At 58.9% G+C, this 23,134-nt stretch overlaps 2 protein-coding genes across 9 annotated transcripts; one reads left to right on the forward strand and one right to left on the reverse strand.

The window, feature by feature from the left end:
- The first annotated feature begins 5,047 nt into the window (after positions 1–5,047).
- LRRC61 (leucine rich repeat containing 61) lies at positions 5,048–20,001 on the forward strand. Of its 8 annotated transcripts, XM_088018258.1 has the most exons (5): positions 5,938–6,190; positions 6,313–6,435; positions 7,731–8,112; positions 8,278–8,452; positions 10,397–15,038. In XM_088018258.1, exon 5 carries the CDS (start codon positions 10,436–10,438, stop codon positions 13,634–13,636), a length of 3,201 nt encoding a protein of 1,066 aa, XP_087874384.1. In that variant the 5' UTR covers positions 5,938–6,190; positions 6,313–6,435; positions 7,731–8,112; positions 8,278–8,452; positions 10,397–10,435; the 3' UTR covers positions 13,637–15,038. The 8 variants fall into 8 exon arrangements, with proteins under 8 accessions (XP_087874387.1, XP_087874388.1, XP_087874384.1 ...); XM_088018261.1 differs by lacking the exons at positions 5,938–6,190; positions 6,313–6,435 and adding an exon at positions 5,048–5,138; XM_088018262.1 differs by lacking the exons at positions 5,938–6,190; positions 6,313–6,435 and adding an exon at positions 5,309–5,390.
- A 514-nt stretch (positions 20,002–20,515) lies between these two features.
- On the reverse strand, positions 20,516–22,920 carry RARRES2 (retinoic acid receptor responder 2). The gene is made up of 5 exons (XM_088018266.1): positions 22,747–22,920; positions 22,404–22,508; positions 21,341–21,436; positions 20,780–20,905; positions 20,516–20,601 (listed from the first exon to the last, which is right to left on the reverse strand). Exons 1-4 carry the CDS (start codon positions 22,918–22,920, stop codon positions 20,789–20,791), a joined length of 492 nt encoding a protein of 163 aa, XP_087874392.1. The 3' UTR covers positions 20,516–20,601; positions 20,780–20,788.
- Positions 22,921–23,134: the final 214 nt, after the last annotated feature.

Here is a 23,134-nt window from a genome sequence, read left to right on the forward strand (position 1 = left end):
AGCTTGCATCGATCCAAAGGGCAGTGCAAGGCACGAAAGGGGAGTGACATGACCCTATTTGATTTCTAGAATGATTTCTGTAGGGTGTTTCACGGACAGGAGCCTGTCGATAGGGCACCGGATGAGAGAGGTGGTGAGGGCGGAGGCGAGTGGGCCGACGGAAGGTCCAGTTAGGGCTGAAGGTGACCAGCCTGTGGGCTGTGGGAGGGGGGGAGGCAGGGATGGGTGTGGGCTGCTCTGGGCGGGGGACCCTGTGGTGAGCAATAATCAGGAGGCCGCTGGTCCCGGTGGCTAGCCGGGCTCCGTGAGAGGCCACAGAGGAGCAGGTCTCAGAGGGGAAAGGGTGGCCCGTGGTTTCCTCTGTTTCCTGGCGAGTCGGGTGCGTCCAGGGCATCCGCACGGAGATGTCCGGTGAGCGGTTAGATCAGGGGTTTGAAGAGTTGAGGGCCTTCGGCATAAGATAACGGATGGTCCCTGAGGCCATGGGGTGGATTGCAGTGTGAGGTAAGGCTGGGAAAGAACGTTCAGGAATGCCAGTGATCGCGGGGTGGGCAGATACAGATACAAGAGGTTCTCAAGGAGGCAGGAGGGGAGCTGGGTGCCCGTAACTGTCACCGAGTTCCTGCAAGTGATTCAAGAGGAGGGAAGGTCCAGCATGCCAGAGGGCCCCTCCCAAGAAGTCAAGGGGGAGGGGAGAAAGACAAGTGACAGTGGGACCCTCTGAAAGACCTTGGGAGATAAAGGGAATGCTACGAGGAGGGTACCTTGGCTCGCTTCTCCTGGGTCCCTGCGGGTCAGGCCCTGGGCCTGGGGACATGCCCCGTAAGGCTGCGCGGCATCTCCATCCCTGCTGTTGTAACTTAAGCTAGGCCCATCGCCCTGGGACCCCTGCTCCCGCAGCGGCTCAGGGATGCTGAAGATCATGGGCCCGGGCCCAGGGTTGGGGGTGAGGGGGGTGACATATGGTTGCTTACCCTGGCTTCTCAGTTTCCCTGGTGTTGGACTGCTGCAGCTCCTCTCAGACTCTCCCAGGATGTGTGTGTGTCCCTCTGGTCAGGTGGAGTCCTGGGGAGCGTCCCCTGCTCTCCTGGCCACCTCTGAGCAGCTCAGGGCCGGCAGCTCCTTCCCCGGCTCAGTGACTTTCCCACCGATTCCCACCGTTCTGCCTGCACGGCCGTTCAGGGACAGAGGAGAGCAGCCGACAGCATGGGCGCACGCTCCCTCCCAGGATCCCATGCTGCCCCACCACCACCACTCGGTGAGGATTGCGTTCCTATCAAAGCTCTCACGCCCACACCCCAGGCGGAAAGCGCAAGGTGAGCGGGATTTGTCCAACATAAACACAGCTGGGCATCAGTTAAAGCGGTGAAAGCAGGTTTTATTCTGTAAGTACTGACGGCAAGGGAAATCTGAGCTCCATCCCATCTGTGCTGAGGTGAGGAGGGAGAGGGGGCACGCGGGGGCTCAGGTAGAGTCAGGGAAGTGAGAAATCACAAAAGGTTGGTCAGTGGAAGTGCCACTAGGCCGGCTGTGTCTCCCCACAGGGACTGGGACTGAGGCCCGATCCTTCCTGATTTCCTTTTGGAGGAACGGGGCTCAGGTCCTTGAGAAAGACATTACTGGGTTGCAGGAGATCCATACACATATGTCTCACAGGGACAGAGGAAGGATTCATGATTGGAAGCAGTTCTTTTTAGTAAATGCTCTAAGAAAAGGCAGAGGGCAGAAGGTCAGAGGTCTGTGGTCAGGTATTGGCTAGAACAGACGGTAAGTTCTGACATTCTAGAACTTTTTCAGACGAGAACTCAACGGGGCTAGGCTGTCGCAGGGATCCAGCCTTAGGCTGTCTGAAGCCTCGCTAGGTTGGTTGAGTCTCTTGGTGGGGGGTCTGGATTGAAGCATTAGGTGCTGATATCAGTTCTTTTGCAGTTAGTTTCAAGCATCCACCGCCCGCCACGTGGGAGGCCAACGATCGGTACGGATGGGCGGTGGCAGAGTAGGATACCCCTGCACCATACCTAGCGGGGAAACAGCCTCGGAGACCACCCTGGGATCCCACAAGCCCAGAGAGAAGACCTAAGGCAGCCAAGGTAATCTAAGCTGCACACACAGAGGGTGGCCGACAGAGGGCAGTGCTCCAACGAAGGATCTACACCTCCAGAGACCCATTTATGCCACCCCCCCTCCCCATGCCTCCAGCGATGTTAGAGGTGGTGGCCTTAGAACATGGCTGTTGCGGGGGGGCGGGGGGGGGGCAGGGACAATTCTCCAGAAGAGACCACAGCCTGGGTGAAATGTCCTTCAAGGATATGTACGAATGCCCATGGCTAATGTTTACTGAGCAGTTGTAGGTGCCAGGCACTGCTTGGGAAAACCAAAGGGCAAGGAGCTAAGGAAACTTGCCAACTTGCTGTTCTGATGCCAACCTTGCAGGCCATCTTGTGTGCCTTTTTCCCACCTCAGCATCCCTTCGGGATGTGGCATATTCCAGTCTATAGAAGGAACACCATCAGCCCAGATTCGGAACGCGGGAGAGGAGATACAAACAGAAGGGTACCCTTACTGCAGGCCACAGAGTTACCCCTCCTTGCTGAAGACCCTAATGCCCCTCGGTGAGTTTCAGTTGCTTGGAACAGAATTAGGTTAGTTAGTAACAATGGGAATGTGAGGAGCAGAGGTGAAAGCCAGTGGGAGGGGTTATAAGCTCCACGTCTGTGTGCTTGGAAGTGACCTTTGTTTATAAACCTTGGGGTTTCCCGGAACAAAGTCAATTGGCAGCCACCAGAGTTTTGCTTCACATGTAGCACCAGAAAAGTGAGGGCAGATGACCCAAGTCTAGCCTAACTCAGACCACTTCCTGTGTTAATGAACCTGTGTAGGCATCACTCAGAACAAAACAAGCCCATTGAATGCTAGGACCCAATTACGTAGCGTACAACAGAATCTCCAGGGATGGAGTGAAGATCCCAGACTTGTAATGTGCACTCCGGGTGGTTCTTAGTCAGGCCCACACAGGTCTAGGGACCAGAGTTTTGGAATCAGGATGGGATACGGTCCACGTAATAGGAGAATTACCTGCTGTGCTTGAAAATGCGGATTCCTGGGTCCCCTTCCAAAGCCTGCTGGATTCGAATGTCACAGATGAGACTCAGGGTTTTGCATTTTAAACAAGCCTCCCAAGGGTTCTTGTGCTAGCTGAAACCCTCTAGAGAGGGTTTCCCAACCTCGGCCCTATCCATAGTTTGGGCTAGATAACTCTTTGTTGGGGGCCAGGGCTACTGCCCTGTGTTGAGGATGTTTAGCAGCACCCCAGACCTCTACTCACCAGATGCCAGTAGATCCCTTCTCCCAGCTCCTGGTTGACAACCATCTATGTCTCTAGCCATTTTGAAATGGGGGCAAAGCCCTCCCCACTCCTATATTGGGAACCCCTGCTCTAGAATCAACCACTCAGGTGACTGATACATTTTAATCAGTTTATCAACCCAGAGCTCCTGCGAAAGGGGGTTGGAAAGCTTGAGTGCAGCTGATGCCCTGAGCCTCAGGTGCCCTGTGTGCCTTTCCCAGCAGGATCCGGAGCTCCTGACCTGCAGACCACACCCTGGGGAGAAGGAAGCACCCAAGCTTTAGGGGATTATTGGGAATCTGAGCAGACCCTAGTCCCAGTGCTATGCAGTCCAGCAACAGGCTGGGGGCTCATAGGAGGCCGAGTGAGGGAGGGAGCTCTGGTGTTGCACTGAGTCCAGTGGAACCTTGGGCTCACCCTGTCACCATCTTCCGCCGAAAATCGTAGGTGGGATGGTTAGAATGGGTATTACCGGAAGCTCACGGGAGCTACCACCTTGGCCCCCTAACCTCGGCTTTAAGGGTTGTGATGGCAGCAAGGCTCTTCCCTTCATCTGAAAAGGTCAGTCTTTCAGGTCGAGGTCAGCCCTGACAAAGACTTGGGAGACACTGCGGTGGTCAATCTCTGTACCGGCACATTCTGTGGCTCACACAGCAAGAACAGTGGGCCTGGAAAAGATAAATGCAGGTGCTGTGACCTTGATCAGTTGTGATACCAGGTGCAACAACTGTGTCCTTGGTCTGCAGAATTTGATTCAGCAAGCATATTTTTCTCTCTGTTCTTTCTGCCCAGCCTCCCAGAAGCCCTTTACCTTGCCTGAGCAGCTCAGCTCAGTGTCAAGGTTGAGAGTGCACAAGCAAGAACTGGGCTGCCTGGGTTCAAATGCTTATTCCACCGACTGTTGGTTGAGTGAAAGTTACTGAATCTTTATGATCTTCGGTTTTATTGCTCAGTTGGTGCAGTCCTAATAGTGCCTGCCTCACAGAGATTGTGAATATGAGCCAAGAGAATGGATGAAAGTGACTGGCTCACCAATAAGTGGGAGCCCTTAATCACATTAATTTTTATATATGTTAGTTCCATGCCACTCTTTACTCTGCCAGGATCTCAGCTGCCTTTGCCTGTTTTTGTTCCCATCACGGACAGCATGCGGATCCACTTTGTGGAAAAGGAAGCGGCAAGCACTGTGCGCATTCCGATAGGACCTGGGATTGAGGGCCATGAAAGATACCCGGGGCCTGTTTATGTATCTGTGTTTCTATGTTTCCTGTCAAATGTCCATGACATAACTTACACATGCAGTACCAATGAAAACACTAAAGATTTGGGGGAGGGGAGGAGGTTACTAGAATACACATGCTTATTCGCAAGTTCTCAGGAAAAAATAAACATGGCAAGAAATAACCAGGAAAATTACTGAAAAAAATAGTATTAAGAGGGATACTCCCAGGAATTTGGAAGTATGATAGTCACGATTTGCAAAGCCCCAGAAAAGAAAACAACGGTGCTGGCACAGAGACATCTCTGAGGCATGGAGAGAATCAAGAAAGATTTAAAAATGACTCGAAAAAGATGTATGTTCTTGACGCAGAGGTCCTGGTTTTAGCCCCAAATGGAGGACTGACCCAGCCTGGAGTTGATTTGCTTGCGGCCAGGGGAGGGGCGCCGGAAGGAGAGGGAGAAAACGAGACCACCCCTGGGAAGATGAATAGGTAGGACCGCCCGGGGCCGATAGTGACCCCAGGCTCGGTCCTTCCATGCGTCTGACGCCAGAGGTGGAAAGAAGCGCAAGGTAACCTGCGAGACAAGACGTGGGCACGTTGGTGTGGGCGTGGGGGGTCGGGGGTGGGGAAGGGTCCGTCTCTGCTCAGCGCAGGGAACGCGGCCTTTGTGGCCCCTGAACAGTTCAGTTTGGGGAGGTGACAGCGCCCCAGGGGACGCGGGCAGGGACGTCCCCTGGCTCGTGGGCGAGGCCTTCGCGGCATCGGCAAGCAGCGGGAAACTGCCCCGGGAGACACCTTGGGAGGGCTTCCTGAAAGGCCGGGTGAGCCTTCCTGGCTGGAAGAGACTCTGACGGGAGGACCATTACCGTTGTTGGGCGGGGGCGGGGGTCTTCTGTCTGCGCGTGCACGCCAGACGCTGGTCGCACTCCGACAGATTCCCTGGGCTCTGGCGCAGGGAGCCGGTGGGTCGGGACCCTGGAGACCGGTTAGTGGAGAAAGACTGACGCCGCTTAACCAGCGCTATTAACTTAGTACGGAGGGACGAACCATGAGCGACTATGGACTGCGAGAAACAAACTGAGCGTTCTAGAGGGGAGGGGGGTGGGGGGATGGGTTAGCCCGGTGATGGGTATTAAGGAGGGCACGTATTGAATGGAGCACTGGGTGTTATATGCAAACAATGAATCGTGGAACACTACATCAAAAAAACTAATGATGTAATGAATGGTGACTAACAAAATAAAGTTAAAAAAAAATTAGTATAGAGGAGTCCCAGGGACGGTGGAAGATAACGCGCGACTTCCGGCGGGCAGTCGGTGCAACCCCATCGCTTCCGGCCGTGGCCGCCCGCGCCTGCGCACTGGGGGCTGGCTGCCGGCGGGAGGAGCGTACCATCCGAAGGCCGGGGGTGGGTGAGGGTCGCTCCCGGAAGTAGCCCTTGCGCTTCCGGAACCCGCGCCCCCCGTCCCCGGGCTCCGGAGGCTCCCGCGGTGGCTAGCGGGGGAAACGCGGTGGCCGGCGGGGTGGTGGCTGGGCACTGCCGGCTGCCTCGGGGCTGTCCGCTGTGGCGGGAGTCGCACCTGGCTTCGCGGCTTCGCGTGCGTGCTCTCAGCGGGCCAAGGTAAGCCGCGGAGGGGGCGTTTCGGTGCCGCTTGACGGACCGGGACGCCGAGGCTCAGGGGTCGGGGCGCCCCGGCCTGTCCCGCCCCGCCCCTCGGACGGCCCGGCTGGGTCCCTTTCCAGGCTAGCCGCCCGCCGGTTCCCAGTGCCCCGCGCCTAAAACACGCCCAGTGAGGTGGCCTGTACTGGACAGGGGTTCGTGTCCAGCACCGCGCTCTGTGCCAAGGACTGCCGCGGAACACTCCTGTACGTGTTTTAGCTCACTTAACAAGCGCAGGGGGTGGGTGCTGTGATCCCTGTGGTGTAGATGAAAAAGCCGAGGCCGGCTAGTGCAGGACCAGAGCTGTTGGGTGGCAGCCAGGACTTCAGCCCACGTACACCGGCCGTGGACTTCATGCTCTCAGTCCGTTTTGGAAAGCAGCCTCACAGAAAAGAGCAAAGGGTCTCCTGGTGTGTACTTTAAAGCAGGTCTCATTTTGTCACTTTCGCATAATGTGAAATCCAGTGATGCACGATTATTTACATGTCAAGAGTTTGCGCGGGAGCCAAACCCCAAAAATATATAGTAGTTTGCTCTACTCTTTTCCTTCCACATGTGCCTTTCCTCCCATTCTCCTCACCACCTTTCCTCTCCTCACAGGTGAGTGGGTGGGGGGATGAGAAGCCCAGGACTTGAGGGCCCAGCAAGCGCTTGGCGATCTCCTGGGGTCTGGGATGGATAGACAGTGCAGGAGCTGAGACAGGAGGGGGACTGGGCAGTGGAAACTCAGGGAAAGGTGTGGCATAGTTACGGGATGCCCTGGGTGGGCAGAGCTCTGCACAAGCCCCTGGGGTGAGGCAGGCACGAGAGCACTAGAGAAGTGGCTCCTTTCCTTCTGGGCGCGCACATGGGAAAAGGGCTGCTAAGAGTGGTTGGAAGGAAGCCCCTGATCCATGCAGCCGGCACACATGTAAGTGCTGAGGCACCTCCCATCTCGGGCTAAGCCAGCAGGCTGCTCCCTCTGGAGATGCATACCTTCCCCTTGGAAATCTGTAGGCTCCGGGCATGAACTGCCGCACTTCTTCCCCCACCCGCACTCAGGGGCTTGCCTGGCACCACAGCCTGCCTGCCTTTTTTGCTCTCAGAAAAAATAGATTCTTTCTCGTTTCCAGAGATAAACCCGCTCACCGCCTTTGCCCTGCATCCCTGACCCTGTATCTGTCACATGTCCTTGTAAAGGCTTGTTCCAGAAGAACCTCAAGTTGATATATTCAAAAGTGAACTGCGTTAGTAAATGGGATCACGAGGGAGTCCTTCTCTATCCCCTGGTTCTCCTCTGCGTCTGAACTCAAGCGTAGTCTGCCTCCAAATTAGCTCTCCAAACTGTCCCCCAGCGGCTCTCCTGACTGCCGCCTGCTGGGTACCCCAGGGGTCTCCATCTTGTAGCTGTCCTCAGATGTGCGTATGTCATCTATGGCGAGAAACATCACCAGTAGCTTCTTACTAATAATCAAAGTATTGGAGTCTTGGAATGATTCCCTTTTCAAATTTTACATTTTAGATTCACGTAGAGGCTCTCCATGGCATCAGCCTCGTAGTCATCATCCCGCTGTGCTTCAGTGGAAGGGAGAGCAGTGGTATGACTGTCGCTTCCAGTGATCACACAAGACCCCAGATCTACCCAGGGAGCCCGTTAGGAGTTGAGGATCCCGAAGCATAGCCTAAGGTAAGTGATTCTGTCATAAGACAGAATCTAAAGTCAAATGTCATAAGTTCATTTTATCCTTAGGTCAGCCTGAGGCCTGGCCTCGGCACACATACCCCTTGCCTCGCTCTGGCGCCATGGACCCACTTCCAAGTTGTCTTCTTGTCCTGAGCCCTGAGCACCAGCCGGGCGCTTCCTCTCCTGTATTTGTGTCTTTAGGGCACAGTGCTGGCTGATGGTAGGTATCTGATGAATTCTTGTTACATAGTCGAGTGGGTGGAGAGTATCTATAGAAAACAGATGTGCGGATGGGACAAGGCTAATTGGAGAACAGAACGGGATTGGTGTGGCCCCGGCTGCAGTCCTAACACACAGGTTTTTCCCTTTCCTTGGCCGTCACCAGTGAGGCAGGTCTGGCACGGGCCTGGTTTCAGTAGCCTGCTCTGAGTTCTCAGTGGGGATGATGCCTACAAACTGCTTCTGGAGGCCCGCAGCCAGCTCTGCTCTTCCACTCTGCCACTGATCATCACGCTCCCACTCTGGATTTCCAGTTCTTCAATCATAAAATCAGAGCTGAGGTAAGCCCGCTCCAGTTCTGACATCTCAGGGCACTTCTGGGACCAGGACGGTGTCTCCCATCTCATCGGAGACCTCGTCCAGCCCATCCACAGTGCCCCGTGGAGGTCAGACATTTGGTGTGGTGGCTGAGTTCCTGGGCAGTGGGCCCAGGGTGGTGCTCTGGTCCTTCTGAGATGGGGGCTCAGCACGAGCATCACATTGCCCACCCTCCATGGGCAGAATCTTCCTGGAGCTGCCTCAGTGGGCTTGTCACCTGTAAAGGCGGTCCATCCCTGCCATCGCTGGTGATTCTTCTTAATGTTTAACATCACTCAGTGTCAGAATGTACTCGTTTTAAATCTCATTGAGCCTGTATGTCATTCTGATGTGAGAAGACAAAGCCCATTTGCTTATCGGTGTGTGTGGTGGGGCTGGTAGGTCACCTTCCTATGACTCTCCCTTTGTCCAGAGAAACGCATTCTAGTGCTGGGCTTTTCCTTTCCTTTCCTTCCCTTTCCGCATACTTTTTTTCTGACTTCTTCGTGTCTTTTTTCTGTTGTGCCTGAATCTGAATGTGACCTAATCTCTAGGAGAACGAGCAAGGGAAGGGAGTTCAGGATTGTGCCTCGGCTTGGGGTCGGAGCATCTGGGCGAACAGCTTTCCCGCTGACGAGATTGCGGTGACCGTAGGAAGAGCAGGCGGAAGAGGGGAAGCTGAAGAGAGGTCTCTGAGCCAGACAGAGGCCCATGTGTCAGTGTGTGAACGCAGCCCCGGTTGGAGAGGGTGTGAGAATGAGATACGGGGCTTGGGCAGGAACCATGGGCAACAGCAGGAAGGAACAGGCGGGAGAAAGAGGGACCAGACCAGAGACTGCAAAGGAGTTGCAGGTGAGAGGAAAACCAAGAACGTGGGGTGCCCCAGGGCCACAGGAAGGTGGCGTTCCAAACGGAGGATGTGGGCCGGCAGCTCAGCGCTTGCAGAGACGTCCATTGGAGGAGGTGCCAAGGGGGACGCTGGTGACCTTGGCAAAAGCAGTGTCAGGGAGTGGCGGGGGCCAGACTCAGAGGAGCAGGCTTCGAGGGGAGCGGGAGGTGAGGAATTGTAAGCAGCCCTCGGGAGTCTCTCTGGGACAGGGAGAGGGAGTGGCAGGACACCAGGGGGCACGAGTCTCTGGCATTAGGGGCTGTCCTGTTCTGTGCGCCTGCCCTGTGTTTCCGAGTGCAGGCTGACTTTGAGAAAAAACTTCAAAAGATCTAGCGAGGCCACTGTGGCATCGCTGCCTAGTACCTAGTATCATGACCTATTTCTGGTGCCCTGCTGGGTGACAGGTACAGCCCAGGTGTGCGGGCTGCAGAGACCCAGGCTCCACTCCCTCCTGGCCTGAGCTTACAGCACCCGGCACCTGCACCTCTTCCAGGGAAACCTGCCTGACATCTTGGCGAGGTCGGTCCCCTCCTGGGGTCTCACAACTGCAAGTGTCGCTCCTTCACACCTGTGCGGCGGCTCTAGCTTTCCATGATGTGAGCACGAGTCTTTTATGCATGTCTGTCTCGCCGGGCAGCCTGGAAGCCATGGTCACACGGGGGCTTTGCCTATCTTCTGGTGGATCCGCAACAAAGGAAACTTGCCACGTGCCTGCTAGATTCTCAGTAAACATGGAAAGGAAAGAGAGAAATCTCCCCAGTTAGCTTGGCACAGAGGGATGTTGAGCCCGCTAAGGTACAGAGGGCTGTGGGGATTCCTCTTGAGGGCCGCTCCATCCAGTCTGCAGGAGTGAATGCCAGCCCTCACCAAGGAGGTTGTGGTCTTGAGAGTTTTGTCCTGGGGCTGATTTCCTAGGATCTCACTATGCCTGCATCTTCTGCTCGCTCCTCTCCCCTCCCCTCCAGCCTTGCCTTCCCCCTCATGGTCCCCAAAGTTGAGTAGGGCAGCTGAGAGCCATTCTTTTCATCTTGCTTTGCAGCCTGGGTCCATCTTCTCATTTCCCCCAAAGTTCCCAAGCATGTTGGAAGTAGAAACACTCAGGAAGCCCCCCAAGAGACATACACCTTCAGGGTCAGTGGCCCTGGAGCCGCCTGTGTGTGCTGACTCCTCCGTGACCAGACCCAGGAGCCCGGCTGCTCCCCTGGCTACTCCTAGCTCCAAGTTTCACACCAGAGCTACCAATACCTCTCACGGACTTGGCTGGGGTGCTGGGGGGCGCCTGCTGGAGACTGAGGTTAAACTAGAGTTTGTAGACATAGAAGAGAGGGCTGTCAGTGGTCACAGGAAAATCAGATCCTCTGTATCCCCAAAGGGGAGTGAGAGGGATCTGCCCCTACCGAGGAAGAGACCTTACCCCCTCCCCAGTTCCTCGTCGGTCCCTTCACCTGGCCAAGTTTTCCTGGAGGAGCAGGAAGAAGGCACCCTGGACCTCCCTGTCTACAGCAAGAAGAGAAAAGCCTGCTCCCTGGGGAGCCCTGATCTTCACCCGGCTGCCTCCCATACAAAGTGCCTGGCCAGCCCTGGGCAGAATAAGCCAAAGGGAGACTCTGGCGGCTGTAGCCTCAAATCTGTGCTTGGGCCGGAGCCCCCTGGGCAGCCCGAGAAGAAGGTGTCCAAACAGAAGGCACGTGGACAGAGAGAGGAGGGAGAGCCGACACTGAAGAAGTCGAGAGACCCAGCGCTCAGCTCTGGCCAGTCCCCCTCGACCCCAGCACCGGTCCAGGCGGCCAGTCCGGACAGGTCCAAGGTGGGCCAGCCCAGTGAGAGCGAGAAGGTAAAGCAGGCTGACATCCTCATAGCCCATCTGGCCAGGGAGGTGCGGCGCCTCAAGAAGTGGAAGAAGAGGCATTTGCTTGCTGCTGTCGGGGAGACATCATCCCTGGTGAGCCTCCAGAAGCCGCCCTGCCTGAAGAAGCTGGTCCGAACTCTGAAGGCAGAGACCAAGGGCTGGGCCTTCCCCAGGCATTGCCCCGGCGCTCTGGACGCCGTGGGTCCGAAGCCCGCATCCGATATCAGACAGCTCTTTACCACTGACTGCAAGAACGTCTGCCATGTCACTTGCACTCTGTGTCATGCCAGTGTCAGGTACGGCAAATTGAAGGGGCATTTCCAGGCCTCAGGCCTGGTCCACCACTTGGTGAGTAAGCACGGGCTGGAGAGAGAGAGAAGGCCGACTGCAGCCCGCCCAGGGGAGAAGAGGGGAGGGACCGGGGACAAAAAGCACAAGGGCCTGCCCGCCAGCGCTGCTAGCCTTGCCCCCAAGGGGTTCCGCTCGCCAGGATGCTGCCCCAGTGCCTCCCCCGAGCAGCTGTTCCCGGCTCCACCACTCTTGCCCGCTTCCACCAAAGATGAACCTGCCGCGCTCCCGCTGGCGGTCACGGAGGGCCAAGGTGGCGCCGCCGCCCCCTGCCCGCCCCGAGCGCAGGCCTGGAACCACGGCATCGCGGAGTTGCTCTGTGGCCTGGCGTTGCCGCTCTCCTTTGTTTCGTCCCTGCCTTTCAGGAGGTTTATGGCCCAGGCCGACCCTTGCTACCGCGTGCCACCTCCGGCCTTCTTCTCCGATAAAGCTTTGCCTCTGCTCCGTGAAGCGGTCGGGGAGCAGGTGTGTCAGGAGATGCGGTGGGCCGAGGGCAGCTGTGTCCACCTCACCGTGTCCACTGCTGCCCAGGACGCAGATGTGGACTATGTGGCCGTCACAGCCCACTGGGCAGCGATACGGCCGGGCGGTCGGCTGGCGGCGGCAGAGAGCCCGAGAAAGCACGCCGTGCTCTGGGTTCGAGGCCTGCCCCAGGAGAGCACTGCAGAGGAGAGGCAGCGGGAGCTGCGGCAGCAGGTCAGCCTGTGGCTCAGCCGAAGCTCCCTGCGACCAGGCTTCCTGGTATCGGGCAGCTGCCTCAGCCTGGAGCAGGCAGTGAGGACGGAGGGCTACACCCACCTCCCCTGCTTTGCCCACTGCCTCGACTCCCTGGTGACAAACTTCCTGTGTCACCATCAGAGCGTCCAGGTCATCCTGGGTACGGTCAGGGCCATCTGCAGCCATTTCCAAGGCTCTGCAGGGGCCCGGCGGCTCCTGACCCAGCTGCAGCGGCAGTGCGGCCTCCCGGCCCACCAGCCTTTTTGGGAGCTCTCAGACCACTGGGGGTCCGCCTACCGCTTGATGGAGTGGCTGGTGGTGCAGCAGCGGCCGCTGCGGGAGTACGAAGAGAAGCACCAGCTGGGCAAGGCCGGCGCGGCCCTGTCGGCGGTGTTCTGGAGCCTGACGGACAGTCTGGTCACGCTCCTGCAGCCCTTCCAGATGGTGGTCCGGGAGGCGAGCGCCGCGCAGGCGTCCTTGAGCCAGGTGCTGCCGCAGCTCCGCTACCTGCATATCTTCCTGGAGCAGGTGCACCGGCACTTTGAGGAGCAGGGCGGTGCGGAGGTGGGTGCCGCCGTCCGGCTGGCCAAGGGCTTGGCCCTGCAGCTCGCCACAGACTGCCAGCTCAACGAGCTCTTCCACCGCAAGGAGTTCGTGCTGGCAACGCTGCTTGACCCCCGCTTCAAGGGCAAGATCGAGGCCATCCTGCCCACGGGGGCCGACATTGACCACTGGAAGCAAGTTCTCGTGTACAAGGTGAAGGAGATCATGGTGTCTGAATACTCCTTGCCTCCCTCCCCCTCCCCGCACAGCCCGAAGAGCATGCATGCAGGCGCCAGGAGCCTTGGGGCCGAGGGAAAGGGCCAGAAAGAGCCCGCACACAGAAACGGCTCTGGGTCTCTGCTGCTCGGCCAGAGGGAGAGGAGCTTGCTGGAGCAGCTGGAAAGTGTGGGGCTGCTGGCGTCCGAGAGAAGCGGGGCCTCCCTGTCCACTGAGAGCCACCTGGCCAGCATCATCGTCAAGAAGTACCTGCGTGAGAATGAGACAGTCGGTGCCCAGGAGGACCCGCTGGTTTACTGGGAGAAGAGGCAGGAGGTCTGGCCAGCTCTGGCAAGACTGGCCACTGTCTATCTGTCCTGTCCCCCGACAGGGGCCTTCTCTGGACGTGTCTGTGCCTCCCTGGACAGCCCTGCCTTTGTGCAGCCCAGCGCCCCTCTCCCAGTGGAGACCGTTGAGCGTCTCCTCTTCTTGAAGACCAACCTGGAGAATTTCCCCAACTACACTGCCCCTCCCCTCCTCTTCCCCTGTGGAGACCTGGCCGAGGGGGAGCAGACCAGCGAGGCGGACCTCCCTCTGACTCCCTGAAAGTCTGCCTGTGGGAACTCTGCCCGGGCTCAGAGGGGAGAGCAGAATGTGCACTCTAGGGCGTTAGACAGGGACGGCCGGAGTCCTAAAACCGTTTGGAAGGAATTAGGACAGTTTCTCAATTCTTGACAGGTTGCCTTTTCCCCCCAGGGAGATGTTGTTTTTCCATCCACCCATTGCTTCATTTATTTCTAGCAGTTTGTGCATAGGAAAGGGTAACTGTCCAGAAGTGACTGGAAGTTGTACTACACACTTCTCTAAGCTGCAGCGCCCTTTCGCAGTGTTGGTGGGTAGTAAGGGCCCGTGCAACTTGTCCGTGTACGTCTCACGCCCTTAAGAGCTCTGCTTTCTCAAAAAGTGACCAGGGACAAGAAGAGGCGTGGGTGTTGGCAGGTGGGAAATCTGCTCAGCCAGCTAGGGCCTGGTAAGCTATGGAAGCTTTTGCCCCAGTTGCTTTCACTGTAGAAGAAAGAAGCGCTGAGGTAGAGTAGCCGTGTTAAGAGGGAAGTGTGTGCACACACGCACACGCCAGTCTTCTTGGGGTCGGTACTTTCTTATGGATTCCAGAGTGGCCAGAGCACCCCAGTTGATGGGACTGCCCAGCCGGTGAGGAGGTGTGAGTTACGGACCGCCGATGGACCCGGTCCTCCGAACGGCCTTCTTACCTGTGGTTTGTTTCCAGACTGCTGGAGACCCTGGGGTTCCTTCCTTTCTACAGTGGAAGCAGTCTCCGAAAGCACTTCATGGCTATCCAAGCTCTAGGTAGCTACATGTATATCCCACCTGCAACGCCCACACCTCCCCTTCTCCCTGGTCACTTGCAAAGTGCAAATCCCCTCCCTGGAAGCACGAAAGGATGTGTATCAGGCCCACTGGTGCCAGACTGCCCAGAGTGCCTTCAGGGCAGGATCCAGAGCTGAGCGCGCAAGCCCCAGGAGCTGGTGGGATCGGGTGAGGAAAGAAGGAAAGGGAGAGCCCGGAGGATCGGCGGCAGGCCTGTCACCCCGCGTACGACGCACACCCGGCTCTCCTGAGGTGCTTGGGTGCCTGAAGGGTGGCTCTGAGAGCGAAGGCTGGTAGGCGGAGGTGGGGCAAGGCACTCGAGGTCTAACTTGGGCTTGGGCCCTGGCTGTGGGGGTGAGCCTGGGACGCTTGTCCCCTGGCCCCCCTTGGAAGGGTTGGCAGTCATGTGTTGCTATGAGTAATTCACTGTAGGACATCTGGAAGTTACTGATGATGAAAGGAAGCAGGAAAAATTAACTATAATCCTTGCACTCAGATAGCCTTGTTAATACTTGGACATACTTCGTTTTTTTAACCTTGGGATCATATTCTCTGTCCTGTTGAGTATGTTGTATTTTCATAATTATCTCCTTTCTTAAATAAAGGTTTGTAAAGATCATATTTAATGGTCGGAGTGGCATGATTTAAAGTCTGGCCTCCAGATTGCTTAGGTCACATCTCCCTGCCCACCCCCCCCCCGCCCCACCCCAAGCTGTTCTAGGCTCCCCTGGGACTGGAGGGGAGGCTTGTCTGGGGGAGGGGCCTGGATGATGGCTGCACGTCTGACGTCCCTAACTCCAAATCAAGTGCGGTTGGGTGGTAAGGTCAGAGCGTGGCCCTGGGCCTCTCCCTGCTGCTCTCAGCTATGCGGCGTCCTGTACCTCCCTCCCAGATTAATGACTCAGTACGTGGGGTGGGAGACAGGAATGTGAGGTGCCCTAAAGTCTCCGTGGGGGGGGGGGGTCATGTTGCCCTGCACTGCGGTCCCCTGAGCTGTCCCTGCTGTGTGGTGTCACTGAGCTGGCTTTGCAGTGTTGGCAGGCGAGAAGGGCTAGGCAGCAGGGGCGGGAGCATGTGGGAGTCGGGGAGTGGAAGAGGGTGACAGAGAAGCTTGCTGGTCCCAAGCAGTAGCGCTTGGGGTGGGGGTGGGGGATGCAGTTTTGTCCCTCAGGGGACATTTGTCAATGTTTGGAGACATTTGTCACGGCTTGTTGGTGGGATTGCTCCTCTCCTCTCGTGGGTGGCAAACAGGGATGCTGCCGAACATCCTCCAAGGCACAGGATAACGTACCTGCTTTGAGTGGTGGTAGTATGGAGGTAAAGAGCCCAGATCTGCACTGTGAATGGGGGCGGGAGGGACGGGCCTGAGGAAGGGTCTCCAGGCTCCCTGCAGCAGGAGGTGACCGCACTTGAGGCTGCTCTGCGTTGACCACCTCTCCCCGGGACAGAGCTCTGGCCTGCCCTGGCCGGCTCGTGGGCGTTCTTTTCCGGCCCGCTCCCTAGGTAGGTAACTGAGACTCGGCAAAGGCAGTTCTGAACAAGGAAAGACAGGCGTCCCGCAGGAAAGCCGAGCAGTGGCTGTGCCTTCGTCACAGTCTCATCCACGTAACCAAGCCCTGTTGGCAGACACACGTGGGCCCGGGAGTTTCTGTGCGCTCCTTTCCACGGCAGGGCCAGGATAGGAGGACTCTGGTTCTTTAGAGAGGAACGCTGAAGCAGCTGGGTGTGGAGGAGCCATTCCATCCTGCGGGGCCTGCTCTGTGCTGCCAGCCTCTGTGGGAGCTGGGTTTGCACGGCTCGGGGCGGGGAGGGGTGGGGCTCAGTCGTGCCCACATCTGCCTGGTTGAGGTGTGCAGATGTCAGGTAAGGTGGGACCGGGAGCAGAGCAGAGGTCCATCGGCTGGAGAACCCGTGTTTTACCTTGGTGACTGTGCATTGTTGTCACTGGCGAGGGCCTGGGGCCCAGGGTGGGAGGCACAGAGCCGTGGGCCGGAGGGCTGTGGTCACCTGCCAGGCAGGGCTTTGGGGGCACGGAAGTCCTGATTTCCAGTGAATGTGCTCTTGGCTCCTCTGTTTCCTCTTCTGCAAAAGTGTTCCTCCCAGCTTTAATGTGGGGGCACGTAGTGTCCCTCCCCCCGTTCTGGTCCCCTTGTCCTTTCCTGCCACAGCAGCCACCTCCATCCATACGGTCCCTGGGGTCACTGAGCCCGTTCGTTCCTCGGGGCATCACTCCCTGACCATCATGCTTGGGCTGTGGGCTTGCCTCCGCCTGACCCTGCTCTACCCAGCAGCCTCCTCAGTCCAGTGGGCATTTTCACACAGTGTCCCTTGCTGTGTCGTTACCCGCCTCCCTCTGGCTGCTTGTCAGTGCCCTCCATTCAGCCTCATAAACCTGGTGTTCTCTCGACGGCGGCCCATGACTGCTCCTTTTCACTAGACGCCAGGGCCTCCTGACCACTTTCACCCCCAAAATAGTGTGTGGCTAGGGAGGCTCTGCGTCATCCTGGAGAGAGGCCTGCAAATACCTAAAGAGGGCTGTGTCCCCCGGAAAGGCTGGCCCAGGGAGCTGCACATTCCCACTGGGCACCTCTGCAGGTAATGCTTGGATCCCTTCAGCCTAGAGCTCCAGCTGCCTCCTAGGCCCGACGCACACAGGTGACTGGACAGCTTCTTGCCTCCCCGCCTGTCCTGTGTGCCCACAGGCATCCAGTAACGGGCTAGACCCTTGGAAGTTGTCCTGGACTCCGGAGAGCGCTCCTTTCCAGCGCTCACTACCTTCGGCGAAGGCCTTGTCTCCCTGGTGTTTACGGCAGCCTTCTAGTACCTGGTGCCCCTGCACCCCTCCCCGCCACGGGCAGCAGTTTTAACCCCCTCTCGCTGCTTACAAGCTCTAGCAGGTCCCGTTCGAATAGTGACCTGGACTTCTTAGTGGATGCCTCGAATGAATCGCTTTTGGAAAGAAATGAAGTAGAAATGAAGGAGTGTTGCAGAATAGAGGGGAGCTAGGTTAAGATGAGGGGACCCCCTGCTCAGAGATGGGGGGAGGAGCTCTGGGAGGAGGCCCGGTGAGGGAAATCTCCCTCGGAGAGGGAAATAAAAAGTGGTGTGGATTATGTAAACACAGACTTGGGACTCCTTGTTACCCTGGAGCCCAGGCTTTATAAATAGCAGGAGTGAATAATCCTATGCTTCTTTGCAGGCGTCACCCTGCCTGGCCCAGGCCTGGCCCGAGGCTGCAGGGTTGGGAGGCTGCCACTTGGAGCAGAGATCCCTTCTTGTTTTCCTCTCTGCTGAAACCTTGACCCCTCTGTGGGCGGCATTGCTGCTATCCTTCCCCCAGACCTCCTCCCTCGCGCTCGCACCTGGCCTCATGCCGCCCCACAGCCACTGGCGCCTGGAAAGGCCCTCCCTCCCCTGCCTTTCTGGAACCCAGGTGCTAGCCAGGTCCTTCCCTCCGGCATGGCTTCTTTGCCTGGCCTTCTGCCCCGCTCACCTTCTCTGGCCAACCCTCGCCCGTGCTGCCTGGCAGACAGGGATTGATGCCCTTATGTCGGCACCAGAATAAAGAGCTAGTGTGCAGCAGGCGCTGGGGCTGAGGGCAGGCGGTGGCGGCCTCGGGACTGCCCGTGCTGCCACCTCCTCTGGGGGCCTTCGCTGGCCCTTCCTTCCCTTGACCTCAGTCTCCCCATCTTGGGCGGAGAGCTGAGCCTCCAGGCCCCACGACCACAAGCAGAGGTTACAAGTTGGCCCACGCAATCTGGAAACCATTTTGAATTCATTGCTCATGTTAAAAGAAAGCACTGAGCCGAGGACATTTTTGAGAGAACGAAGTGAGGCCCAGCATGCTGTCTTCTGTGTCTGCTTGTGGAAGGAAACAGAAGAGGTGGTTCATGGTGGTGACCTGTTAGTTACTCAGGAATTAATTGAAATGGTTAAAAAGAAACACCTCAGAATTAATGAGAGATCATGAGCGGGTGCCAAAAAAGGAAAATGAAGAGATTTTGCCTCCGGGTGCTGATACGGAAAATGGGAAGGATCAGTCCCATGGCACCCGAATTCCATTCAGTACAGCGTAACTGCTGGAGCCTGTCAGGGGTTCCTTTAGGTGGGGGCCGGGGCCTGGTCCCCCTCCCTCAGGAGGGCTCTGTGTCCTCAGGTCTGGCCGGGCTGGCCCGGTGGGAGAGGCTGGGAGACACCTCGTGCTGTCATCTGCTGTGGGCTCAGGCGGGGCTCAGGAGAGGCCCGCTTACTGGGTGATTTTCTCTCCGTAGGAGCCCACTGGCCCGCGAGCAGGGGTGTCGGAAACGGGCCTCCGGCGCCGGCCCAGGCAGAGGGGATGGTGCCTTTTTCGGGGCGAGCCGTCAGCCGACCCCCAGTGGTGCCCGCATCCCCGAGCCAGAACCGCCAGGGCCCCGGCCTCCCGGACGGACTTCATCCGATGGAGCCCCAGGGTGAGAAGCCGGCAGAGGCAGACGGGGTGCGTGTCACGCCCCAGTTGCTCAAGTCGCGCTCGGGTGAGTTTGCCCTGGAGTCCATCCTGCTGCTGAAGCTCCGGGGCCTGGGGCTGGTGGACCTGGGCTGCCTGGGGGAGTGCCTGGGGCTCGAGTGGCTGGACCTGTCGGGCAACGCGCTCACCCAGCTGGGCCCACTGGCCTGCTTGCGCCAGCTGGCGGTGCTCAACGTGGCCGACAACCGGCTCACGGGGCTGGAGCCGCTGGGCGCCTGCGAGAGCCTGCAGAGCCTCAACGCCGCGGGCAACCTGCTGGCCACCCCTGGCCAGCTGCAGTGTCTGGCCGGCCTGCCCGGCCTCGAGTACCTGCGGCTCCGGGACCCCTTGGCCCGGCTCAGCAACCCACTGTGCGCCAGCCCCTCCTACTGGGCAGCCGTCCGAGAGCTGCTCCCCGGCCTGAAGGTCATCGACGGTGAGCGCGTGAGCGGGCGGGGCAGTGAGTTCTACCAGCTGTGCCGCGACCTGGACAGCTCCCTGCGCCCCGGCTCCAGCCCCGGCCCCGGCGCCACGGAGGCCCAGCCCTGGGTAGAGCCGGGCTACTGGGAGTCGTGGCCCACCCGGAGCAGCTCCATCCTGGAGGAGGCCTGCCGGCAGTTCGAGCACACCCTGCAGGAGTGCCACGACCTGGACCGCCAGGCCAACGACAGCCTGGCCCAGGCTGAGCGAGCACTCAGCCCTGCCGGCACCACCTCGTCCTTTGTGTTTTGAGTATGCCCGTGGCCTGTGACAGCCGGGCACACTGTGGCCTGGCTGCCCGCATCTGCTGCCGGGCTTTGGTGCGTATCTTCGGTTTCATCATGCTGGCCACGGGGCCTGCAGACCCGGCTTTGTTTTCTCCGTGTTGCTAAGAGCAGTGCGCCCCCCCTTACCCCCGCCGCTCCTTCGGGAAAATTCCACATCTCCCTGCACATGGTTCAAGGACATGCCTCCCCAGTGGCCTCTAGCAGGGGTAAAGGCCCTGCTCAAGCAGCAGGCAGAGCGTCAGAGCGTGAGGCCGGCCCGCCACCTCCGCTGTGAGCCTGGGAGGGAGGCCCTGTGTGCAGCCAAGTCCACAGCCGCTGCCCTGCCCGCCCCGCCCCCCCCCCCCAGCCGCCCCAGCCGCTGGGTCCAAGGCTCAGGGGGAAGAGAGTTGCTTCTTCCTAAGGCTAGAGGTGAGAAAGGCAGGGATGGGGTGGGCGCTGGCCCAGCGGTCCTGGGAGAAGAGGGGGTGGAGCCCGGAAGCTGGTGTTCGCCCACCTTCCAAAGTTGCCTGTCCCAGTAACCCTCTGCTCTGGTGGCCTCGTCCTGTGTCACCCTGGAGCCCTCGCTGCCCATTCTCACGCATGCTGATCCCTATTAAATCTTTCTGTTCTAATAAGCATCATTGCCTATCATTTTCCGTGGGTGAGCTTTGTTTTCCCAAGCATGAGCGCCTGAAGGCAAGACGAGGTCTCTGCGGTGCCTGGTCTCCTGCTTCCTGGGCGGTGGGCAGGAAGCCTCCCGCGCCTCCTGCCAGACTGCACTCCTGCAGCGGGGCTGAGGAGAGGGGGGCACGCAAGAGGGGGAGAGAGCGAGTCTGGGAGAGCGGTTTATTAGCTCGGGGATAATGGGATTGTCCTCCCTGGGCTCAGGGACGGCAGGTCGGTCTGTCACTGGTTACCTCCTGCAGCTGTCCGGGAAGCGGGACAAAATTCTGGAGGAAAGGAAAAAGAAACCTAAGATTTGGGTGTGAGGGAGGCTGTTTGGGTCAGTCCGGACTCTTTTCCCAGGCTCTGAATCCTTCCCCCACCGCCGCCCTCAGCCCCACACTGGCCCAGCTTCCCTCCCCAAACGCGCCAGCTCCGTCCCCCGCCCCTGGCCGGGGTGCCTACCATCAGGCCTCAGCTGGGGGGCAGGGCCTTGAAGAAGGCAAACTGTCCTGGGAAGTAGTAGCTGTGGGGGTCCTCGCCGGCACGCGCCACCCTGTCACACTGAGTCTCCTCCTGCTCCTCAGCCTCCTGCCAGAGCCAGCGGCTGCTCAGGCCCAGGGGCCAGCAGGGCCCGGGGAGGGGGTCCCCCGGGAGGGTGTCCCCGGGGAGGGTGCCTGCATTCTCTTTGGCACGCACCTCCGCACCCCTTAGGGAACAGCGGGGCCGGGCCCAGAACCCGTCCTCACCCCTCCTCGGCCCTCCCAGCTTCCTTGCCGCTCCTCACCCCTCCTCACCCCTCCTCACCCCTCCTCACCCCTCCTCACCCCTCCTCACCCCTCCTCACCCCTCCTCACCCCTCACCTCCTCCTCTTTCCTCCCCTCTTTTCTCATACCCCCTTGCCCCTCCTCAGCCTCTGCACACCTCAGTCCATGCTCCACCTCTGACCTCTCCTCCAGGCCCAGCTTCTCCACCTTCCCAGCCTCTCCCCCAGCCTCCCCGCCTCCTCCTGTGCCCGCTCTTACCCGGTGAGCCTGTGTGTGTATGGGGCAGTGGACCATCCGGCCGAGGACCTTATCTGCAGCGTTCAGTTTGATGCAGGCCAGGCATTTCCGCTTCCTCTGGGGAGGGGAGCACGGGGCCCGGGGGAGGAGAGAGGTCAGGGCAGGCATGCGGCCCCAGCAGGGTGGAAGCTGGGGGCTGCCTGCAATGGGGACCGGCTCCCCTGGCAGGCCCTAGAGCAGAGAGGCGAGGGGTCGTGTGGGCCAACTGGCTTCTGGCGCAGCCCACCCGGGGACTGGGACGCTTCAGACGTCAGCCCGTCCTGCAGTTCTCAAACTATAGAACGAGTGTGTAGGCAGGACTCCTTCCCCAGATGGGTTCTCCCCACCTGACTTTCACCTCGAGTCACTCTGCTGGTCTGTTATATTTATTTGCATGTCCTTAAAAGATATGGTATGAACACAAGGGTCCTGACATAAAAGTCTGGAAAATCACTGCTATGATCCAGTCCCTCCCTTAGCAGATGGAGGGAACAGGCCTTCAAAGAACCTATTGAGTCACAGGTTGGTGCTTGGAACAGCTGGGACTGGGGGCTCCCCCACAGCCGCGGTTATGCCCCCAAGGGGGCCGATTACAGTCAAGCCCTGTTATGAGTCAGCCCAGGCTGGGCCATCTGTACTCGAAGACTCACAGAAAGGGGGCAATTCACCAGGCCTGGGGCGGGAGCCAGCCAAACCCCATGCCGTGGGCTTCCTCCACCACTGACCTGAAGCCTGGGAGAGGGGTCCGGGTGGGAAAACGACTCTCTCTGAAGAACATACATCCTCAGAGTAGCCCAGCGCTCCCCGCTGTCGCCTGTCCCAGCCCTGGCTGCCCACAGCATCACAAGCCCAGGCTCAGACTGAGCCAGGTCCGCTTCCAGAGAGGCTGCTCCACAGTGGGACCGGTGGCCCAACCTCGGGGCTTCTTGCTGGCTCTTTTCCTGAACCCCAACTACATACCCTCGCACTGAGCAAATAAATGCCCCATCTCTTTCTCTCTCTCTCTCTCTCTCTCTCACACACACACACACAGGCCTTCACTCACCCCGTTGGGCTTGATTTTGCACTCCGCTTTTTTCCAGTCCTTCTTCCGGCAGCTCGTCTGCTGGAGCTTAAATTCCAGCCTCACAAAGGTCCCTGCAGGGAAGGGCTGCACACGGACAGCGAAAGGCCAGCAGCCAGCTGAGTGGGCAGAGCAATTCCTGGATGTGACCTGTCCCTCCTCCCCACCCCCCCACCCATGAAACAGCACATCTGAAAAGGGGGCTGCGGTGTTGGCCTCTCCCTGGAGAACTGGGTGCTCTTCGAGCCCAAGCGCTATTGCACCTGCTTCCTGGGAATGTGCTTGTGGCCCTAACGCCCTTCCTTCCCCAGGCGACGCCGCTAACCGTTTCCGTGGCATTGTCCATGCTGGTCTTCTTGAAGGCCCACTGAACGGGCGGGTGCTTGTGAAATTCTTCCAGGGCCACCTGCAGGCCCCGCTGCTGCGCCACCGTGAGCTCGGCTCTGCCCAAGCCCACCGCGCCCAGCCACAGGGCCAGAGACATCAGCAGCTGCCACATGGCGTCACCTCGGTCACCCGGGCCCTGCCGAGAGTGTTCAGGCCTCAGCTCTTCATGCCAGCCAGTGGAGCCACCAACTCCCTGGCCCTGCAGCTGGGGGGGCGGGTGCCTGACAGAGCTCTGGGCTGAGGTTGGAGGGACAGGAAGTGGCCCTGCAGTCGGAGACCCCCCTGGCATTCCCCTGGTCCTTGCATTCCTCCCTACCCTGCCCCCC

The sequence above is a fragment of the Eumetopias jubatus genome, unplaced genomic scaffold, assembly GCF_037043125.1.
Source record: "Eumetopias jubatus isolate StellerSeaLion01/CBP00866 unplaced genomic scaffold, mEumJub1_p1.0 scaffold_14, whole genome shotgun sequence".
NCBI lineage: Eukaryota > Metazoa > Chordata > Mammalia > Carnivora > Otariidae > Eumetopias > Eumetopias jubatus.